The sequence below is a fragment of the Chaetura pelagica genome, unplaced genomic scaffold (genome assembly GCF_000747805.2).
Source record: "Chaetura pelagica isolate M959 unplaced genomic scaffold, ChaPel_1.0 scaffold614, whole genome shotgun sequence".
Taxonomy (NCBI): domain Eukaryota; kingdom Metazoa; phylum Chordata; class Aves; order Apodiformes; family Apodidae; genus Chaetura; species Chaetura pelagica.
Genome location: NW_009953087.1, coordinates 136165 through 145480, shown reverse-complemented (window position 1 = coordinate 145480; position 9316 = coordinate 136165). Strand labels below are relative to the sequence as shown.

At 34.8% G+C, this 9316-nt stretch overlaps 1 protein-coding gene across 2 annotated transcripts in view; it reads right to left on the bottom strand.

Annotated features, from left to right (window-relative positions):
- RFX3 (regulatory factor X, 3 (influences HLA class II expression)) overlaps nt 1-9316 on the bottom strand; it is a 59234-nt gene that overhangs the window by 15868 nt on the left and 34050 nt on the right. For both annotated transcript variants that reach the window (XM_009996991.1, XM_009996992.1), the window contains 2 exons: nt 5416-5597; nt 4749-4868 (listed from right to left, as the gene is read on the bottom strand). In XM_009996991.1, the coding sequence (XP_009995293.1) occupies nt 4749-4868; nt 5416-5597 (302 nt within the window). The remainder of the gene's footprint in view (nt 1-4748; nt 4869-5415; nt 5598-9316) is intronic.

Sequence of the window (9316 nt, the reverse complement as noted above, 5' to 3'; positions counted from 1 at the left end):
ATAATAAGAATAGACAGAGAGAAAGCATACATTTCAATAGAAAGAATTCCAGGCTGGTTAACAAATAATTTAATAATCTCAGGAATTTCAGTGCTTGGGAAAAAAGCAAACACCTATCCCATCTCTAGGGTATTTATATCAAGTTTCATTTTCAGTAATTGTCCAAAGTAAAATCTTATTAGTGAAGTTCTAATCAATTCTAATAAAGAATAAAATTTCATCTCTGGTATCACGGTAGCACTGAACTCCTCCAGATCAGCTTGCCATTACTTGTTAAATCTACCTGCAGTCCAGGCAGTCAATCAGGGAAGAATTATTTACTTCTTCCTCATTATAATTTGTCCTGGATCAATCTATTTTTCTTTTTACTGACTTTTTCTTTTCTTCAGTGAACTCTCTTTTAAGGAGTACACTTGCTGAAACTCGCTGAGAGACCAGGGACACTTTTCTCTGCTGCTTCGGACATCAAAGGAGCAGAAGAGTCATATCTACAACCCTTCTGAAGGGAGAAGCAGACTAGACAGATGGCAAAATTGGCCAAACAAGTGATTCCATCCCATATATACATCCCTCTCAGTATAAGTTCAGGGATCACAAAAGTCAAACACCTTTTTCTCCATGGCCGGCGTCCAGGGAGGACTCCATCTATCCATCTCCCTTGATCTCTACGCCTGTGAATTCTTGACCCTCCTATCTCTACCCTCAGCTCCTGTCTGCTCTGCTGCTATCTCTGGAGGTGGTCTGGGGCCTTCTTGGGACTCTCTGTAACTCAGGGAAGTGCCCTGGGAGATGCTGGGGATAGGGGGAGGTGATAGGGGTTTTGCACATTCCTGCACATATTTGTATATATTTTTACGTATTTTATTTCATCAGTAGTGTTTAATTAAACTTGTCTGGTTTAGTATTAAATCCAGAATCCTCTCTTCTTAATCTCTCTCTCCTTTCCCTGTCTGGGTGAGAGGGAGAGGGGATAGAGAACATTGTTGTCATTGGTTTAATTGCCAATCCCGAGTTAAACCGTGACACTATTACAAATACTAGGCAGAAGCTCAACTTCTAGAAATATCTGTAAATCTGAACCTATACTTTAAGACAGTTCCATTACTTTCTGCAGAATATTTTATTGACACTTCAGCTCCTGAATGTTTAGAATACATACAAATATGGGGTGTATTAGAAAGGCTGTGGTTAGTAGGTCAAGAGAGGTTCTCCTCCCTCTCTATTCTGCCTTGGTGATGCCACATCTGGAATATTGTGTCCAATTCTGGGCCCCTCAGTTCAAGAAGGACAGGGAACTGCTTGAAAGAGTCCAGCACAGAGCCACAAAGATGATGAAGGGAATAGAACATCTCCCTGATGAGGAAAGGCTGAGGGAGCTGGGTCTCTTTAGCTTGGAGAAGACTGAGGGGCAACCTCATCAATGTTTACTAATATGTTAAGGGCGAGTGTCAGGAGGAGGGAGCCAGGCTTTTTTTAGTGATGTCCAGTGATAGGACAAGGGGCAATGGGTGCAAACTGGAGCACAGGAGGTTCCATGTAAACATCAGAAAAAACTTATTTACTGTGAGAGTGACAGAGCCTTGGAACAGGCTGCCCAGAGAGGTTGTGGAATCTCCTTCATTGGAAACATTCAAAACCCGCCTGGACACGTTCCTGTGTGATGTGCTCCGGTTGATCCTGCTCTGGCAGGGGGGTTGGACTTGATGATCTTTCCAACCCCTAAGATTCTGTGATTCTGTGAATAAAACTCCTCTAGGAGTTTTTCAGTTATAAAAAAGCAACTTGTAATTAAAGCATAAAACCAACCTCGTATTTTGGTGCTAGGATTATCATAGAATCATAGAAGCCTAGGGGTTGGAAGGGACCTTGAAAGATCATCTAGTCCAACCCCCCCTGCCAGAGCAGGGTCACCTAGAGTACATCACATAGGAACGCATTCAGGTGGGTTTTGAATGTCTCCAGTGAAGGAGACTCCACGATTATGCACATACTTAACTCACTGTTTTTTATAAAATATGCCAGGCAAAAAGGTATAATCATTGTGTGTAAGAACTGACAGAGATATTTGAAATTAACTTGGAAAGCTGGAGGTTTACTTTTGGAAACAGAATTTAAAACATATACTGTTATGAGCACACTAAGAAAAGACAAACTTACCTGTATCAATTTCCCTAGATGAAGCCATAAAGGTAATTCAGGTTCTCAGCCATAAGCTTCTACTCATGAAGAGCTAAATAAAACCAGGCTAAAAATGGAACTTATCTTTATCAATGGTATTTTTTATATATTTGCTTCAAATGGCCTGACAACAGATACTTATGTGAAAGAGATTTCATAATAAGATCATACCTTAAAGTGGAAAGTGTTTAGCACCAGAGTTAAAACTGTGCATATGGCAAAAGACATATGGTGTAATATTTGCTTTGGATATTACTTTATTTTTTCCTAACAATCTTTGTCTGATTTCCATCCACTGTTTTTGGCTCAGAACATAACAATTTAAATACCCTGTTTCCTTCTAGAAGCAGAATGACAGAGGTAAGCCAGGGCTTCCTTTGCAAGTCTGAGCCATGCAGCAGTCCGCTGAAAGGCAGGGTGTCAGCTAATATCTTCCAGTCAAGACCAGTTGTTAACTGTACATTTCTTCAGTTTAAAGGTGCTTTAAGTCTCTTAACATGTTGTGGTTGTTGCCAAAACACTGCCTCAGCTGGAAGATAGGACTGCTAGCATCTGTGATCTGTATTTTCACTGTTTTTCCTTCTTACTGAAACAAAAAACCTATCACAACCAAGACTTAGCAACTAACAGAATTACCTTTCATCTGAAATTTATGTCTAAGAAATCTCAAACCCCTGAGTTCAAACTCAGAATCCTGAATATGAACATAAAAGAGCACTTCAGGATATTCCAGTTACGAAAACAGAAAAGATGCATAACCCTCAAATCAAGAAAAGGAATGAAGAAAAATTATCTGTACCATACATTCAGTCTACACTTTTTTCCAAACAGAACCAGACATGTTTATCCAATCAGATGTGTCTCATAGAGGTGGCAGAATTGATGTAACTACACAGAAAAAGATTATTGCCTGCAACTTACCACTGATTTAAAGGACAAAAAGAACATTAGAAATATTAACAAAGCTGGAAAAAAAGCCTTGTTATGCTTATCATGCAAATTACAATATTCAGTTTTTTAGCTCTCTCTTAATAAACCCTTTTAGAATTCTCCAATACACTAAGATAACTATGACAAAAATACAAACCTACATACATATATCTAACATTGAAATTAGATACTAAGCAGGTTCTGGCAATGTGGAAGAAATTTTACTTAAAAAATACAAGTTCACTTTTTAAGTTGTGCACTGCAAGTTTCACGTCAAGCAGATTTTATATTTAGCATTTTTTTTCCTTCAAAAACTCTAGCTTCTTTGGGTTCCAAAACACAACCATATCTGTTTCCATTAGTATGAATCAAGCAAAATACAGAGACATTTTTATTTCAAGAATGTGTAATTATCCTTGACATTTTATGAGCAAAGGCTACTGTAAAATTAAAAACTAAGGCTAAAAAGGAGATAAGAATGGACCAAAAGCTCATGATTGTTGCATGCTAGAGTGGCTGTAATGAAGTAAACAGGATAGATTGTGCAATAATGTAATATAAAGTATTCTTCTAAAATTACTTGCAATCAGCGTATTCCAATGAGACAAAAATCTTCTGGAATCATCACACTTGACTTTAAAAATTCCTATTTCTATTAGAATTTTTTTTTAGTTTTCTGGTTTAGATAATTATGAATAAATAAGTTAAAGTAATAGTGGTTCATCAGTTTCCATTTTTCAATGAAAATTTCCTATTTTTTATAGCATAAATATCTTAATTCTGAAATAATCAGTATTGCTCACATGCTTGACAGTATACAGAGCAGAGGCAATACAAATTTTTCATAGTGCAACTGTCAAATTCTGGCTAGCTCCTTGATCTCTGCTTTCTATTTATTTGGCATGCTGGGATTTTGGAAAGACAGAAGATGTTTCACTGATATCTATGCATCCTGAAATACATGATGAAAAAAGTTCCTCAGAATTACACTGTATGAATAGTGCACCTGTAAGACTATGTGAAAAACGCTTCTATTTCTAGAGTACCCAACTGGACATTGCAAGATTCCAAGAGTTTAAAAAGATCAGTCTGTCTTTTGTCTTAAAAGACAAGAAGGTAAAAAATGAAAGTTCCTGAGCAAAGAGAAAAATCCTCATCTAGGAAGGTATCTTTAAATAGCTGCTGCCAAGGATTTAATAACAAAGGCATTGCTATTATTAAGATATATAATCCCATGCTGGTCTTTTGTACTGTCAGTTTTGCAGATAGCTGATACAGGCTTCCACTTCTCTCCTGTTCTCCTCTGCCTTATTTCTATCCTCAACTGAAGATAATGCATAAGGAACTTTTCTACTACAGGACAGTATTTTTCATAACATCTACCTATTCAGCATAATTATCCAGTGCCCTGCATCTGTTTATATCATATCTTACTTTATTGATGTTACTTTTTGCAAACTTAAGACAATTTCTAGGTATAAGTGCTTTTGTGTTGACTGATACCTAACTCCAGTGTTATTTTCCACAGCAGGGAAAGTGAACAAAAGCTGTATTAGAATTTCAACTTTTCCATGTAAGGAAAAGTAAGGATTTATGCACTAGAAAGATTAATAAATACTGATGTTCATTTCACACTTTACCTCTGTTTCTGCTGCATGGGCTGCTGTCTCATAGCCATATATTGCATGTCCTCTTGTAAGCGATTAAGAGGAGAGTCTGGCTTGACACGAATCCCATAGTAATGATATTTGGAGTTTCCCCTTTATGAAAGGACAAAAATTAAAAGAACAGTAACACTAGTTTCATGCATCTAAATTACATTTAGTTTACAATTTTCATTGTCTGGAAAATAACACCCACAAATTGAGCTGAACTCTCCTTTCGTTACTTGCTTTACATGGGTGTCATTTTACCACCTTTAGGAACTTAATTCACTGTCTTAAACAAGTATTATCCAGCATTATAATCTGTAATCCATTTGAGCAAGAAAGATAAAATACAAATAAATACAACTTATCTAGTTATGAAGAAACACAATTCTTAGTGATTTCCAAACAGCAAGCTACATTTTATTTGTACTGATAGAAATCTGCAGTGTATTTATAAAAATGTAAACACATAACAGTCAAAACCAGGGTAAGTAACAGTATAGCAACATCTAGAAGAGTATAAAACTGACAGAACTGACAGAAACCCACTGTAATACTTAGGTACAGATTTTATTTAATTTTTACTAGGAGACAAGTTTCTTCCTCATAATTTTTACTTGCATTTTCTAATATAGTTCAGGATTTCATTAACACAAACCTAGTTCCAAGTCTTCTGGTCCGTAATCCCATGAAGATTGACCGTATGAGTTTTCCAAAGGAGGCAGCATTGACTGGATCTAGCTTGTGCTCCTGACAATGACGTAAGTAATGGTTGTAAAGGGTACTTCTGGGGAGACTCACTCCTTCTGCAGTTTCATAGTTGTCTAAAAGCCATTGAAGCTGTATCACATACAAAACAGAAAAAAAACCCACATTATTACTTTATTAAAAATATATTAGCCATACATCATTAACTTATGACAGTTTTGAAACTGCTCTTCAGGTATACTAAACAATTACTTCCTTCTTCAGAGATTCTTTAAATGGTAGCTATTCCATAGTGCTTTAAGATCTTCAGAATTACCAGGAAATAGCAGAACTCATTGCACTTGTGACCTCAGATAAGCGTCCACTTCTTACAATATTTTTCATTCAGTACCACACACCAACACTTGATAAAGGCATCTATGTTTTGGAGATAAACTGTTAATATTGCAAAGAAATAATAATCAATGTAATTCAAATAAATTACAGAAAACAAATTCCTTGGACTAACAATCACTAGTTAATTAAATAGTAAACCTGGAATATTATACTGCTTTTCTTTGCCTGATGTTTAACTGAATAGGATATTTCTTGCTCTCAGATACATGAAAGAAAAAAGCTATTGCATGTAAGTAAAAAAAGAGATTCTTGGAAAAATACTCTTTTTGTGTAATTGTGGTACGTAATTTTTGATACATGAAAGAAAGGACTTTTTATATAGCATCATTTGACTCTATAAGTAGTTCACAATCAGGAAACACATCAACCTGTCAATAATAGAGAAAAAAGTAAAAATGAAAAAAAAAAAGTAAAAATTTAATACTTCTAGATTTAACATAATAGGAGAACGACAAAATAGATTAAAAATACTATAGATTCAGGATGCATTTAAATTCCACTGGGTTTTCTTTTCAATACGATAATATTTTCCTTATTTTTCCCCAGAACTTGGTTTCAAGTTTCCTGCAATTTTCCCTTAGATATAACTTGAATTATTCATAATTTTCATTTTTATTTGAATTAAATTTCTGTTTTCCTAACTATTTATACCAAAATAGCACAGTGTGAATATTCAATCTTGCTAGGATCAGAGATCTTACCAAAACTCTGCATTTAATTTGACTGTCCAGTGAAAATGCGAACTGAGGATGTTGTGTCTTTGTCGTGGTTTTAACCCAGCAGGCTGCTAAATGCCACGCAGCCGCTCAGTTAAGTCTCCCCTGCCTCCCTGGGGAGTGGGGAAGAGAACTGGAAAGGTGAAGGTAAAGAGACTTGTGGATTGATATAAAGACAATTTAATAACTGAAATAAAATAAAAACAAACAAATGAACAAACAAAAATAGAACATACAAACGAGTGATGCACAGTGCAACTGCTCACCACCTGCTGACCAATGCCCAGCCCATCCCTGGACAGTGATCCCAGAGGAGAGAAATCCCAGAAGAGAGAAAAAGCCGCCAGCCAATGCTCAGCTATATTCTGAGCACAATGCTGCATGATATGCAACAACCCACTGGGCAGTTTGGGCCTGTTCCTCTGGCTATGCCCCCTCCCAGCTTCTTACACACCTGCACACTAGCAAAGCCCTGGGCATCTGAGCAGCAACTAAAAAGATCAGTGTTACCATCCACACTCTTCTTGTACTGAATCCCACGCTAAATCCAAACCACAGCACTCTCCTACCTACTACAAAGAAAATTAGCTCTGTACTGGACTAAATAGGCCAGTCTTCAAGACTTATTACAACCTTAATGTCATGAGCTAGATTCACTCAAATGTGTAATAATTTTCAACTAGTGGCAGCAAAGCAGTAACTAGTACAACCAAAACACAAATTATTAAGCAACAATAAAAGATACACATGGTCTACATGCAGTTTATTCCTTTGCAGCATTATTTTCTGTTAGAGCAGTGTTGTAGTGTGCAATAGGCATGATATGTTTCAGTCTTCACCATTTATTTACCAAAAACTGTTCTATACAGATGATAACAAACACATTGAGTTTATAGCTATGTTTTAATCACACTAAGAAATTCAGCATTACTACAAAATTTACTCTAGACCATTCAAATACCATTTTCATATCTGCTTTTTATTGAAAACATGCCCATAACTTTTCCATGTTTTTTAAACATAAGCTGTAGAAATATATACAGAAGTTAGATGCAAATGCTTCCAAGACATAAAATTTTTAGCTCAGTGTGAGGGTGATTCTGTCTTTCAGACAAAATGACAAAAGTATAGTTAATCGTCTTTGTATCAGTTACCATATCATTATTTTAAATATCTTAACATTTACAAGTGCTTCCAAAATGACAATCTGTCATTTTGTAATAAAGCTGAAGAAAAAGTGTAATTGCAAACATTAACTTTTATCTGAATGTTCTAAATGTATTTCATTAATGATCTGACATAAGCCTGTCTGGGCTTAGAAATAACCGTAATTATATCTTTCAAATGCTGCATTTTGTCTATATTTTAAATCTATTACTACTGCTATATTTATAATATATGCATTTATATAACATTTGTCACATATTAATAAACCTATAATCTAATCAGAAAATATATGGAATGTGAAGTATTTCTGTTTTGCCGAAAGGGAAAAACTTTTGTCAATCCCAAAAGACTGACAAACAAAACCCAATTACTTTCCAATTAAGTTCAGTATGTAGCCTTAAATATATTTTCCTCCAGGTGGCTTCTAACCTATTATGAATCACTTTAAGTGCATTTCATTAACAATATGAATTTCTAAGAGATTATATTTCAATCATAACTTGTATTATTCAAAACACACACACACAAAATAAATAAAAAAAGTTAAGTGCAATATAAGAACTTTCGCTCCTGAGTGGAGTTATATAGTAGCAAAACCTCAAAGTCATTAATTGCTAGATTATAGCCTGGAAACAAAATTGGAGTTAACACATGATTTTAAAAGTAAAATTATCTCCAAACATTATAAATGTATTGTAAAAAACTTGAAAACCTCATTTTCTACTAAGATGAAATATATTTCTAAAAAGGAGCAGTCCCAGTTTTAATTCTATTTTTCTAAATTTGTAGTACAGACAATTCAGTATGAATAAGATGGGTGAAGTTGTCAAATATTTGCAGAGTCAGACCTGTTACATTGACTATGATTTCAGGTAAGTTGCAATGTTTATAAAATATTAAACTATCTATTAACCAAAGAAGTCAATCTCATGCAGAAATAAATCAGTAAATACAAGAAAATGGGGGAGAATTACAGACTCATTAAAATGAGCACACTTAAAACTAGGGAAAAAAATAATTAAATAAAAAAATCTTGGAAGATCTCATAGAGGAATTGTAGGGCAAAATTCCCAATCCCAAAACTAGTACTTTCCCACAAATTAATGTATCATCTGCAAAGTAAAAGTTAATTAAACACACATTTTAGAATTCTATTTTAAAACTTATTAAATGTGATTATTTTAATACATGCCAAATCAAAGAGTCAGAAGTCAAAAGTAAGAAGTTTAAAGAGATAAAGACTGAACCTGTATTTAAAGGTTCCTCCATGCTGTCCTTACTTGAGTTTAAAGACAATTAAGTATTGCTTTAAAATAGGCAAGACATCTAGTTAGTTTGATCTAGATTTTCAACTTCTTCCAAATTTACTAAGGCTAGGAAAGACTGATTGCCACAAAAAATATGAACAGGAATCTCTTTTTTTTTTTCCATTTCTTTTTACTCCAGAATCAAAGACATATACCCATCAGACTAACCTGTAAAAACCCTACATAGTCAAGAAAAAAATACTAAGATAAGACTTAACAGCTGAATGTGAATTTCATTATTAGGAAGATATTGTGAACAGTGCAT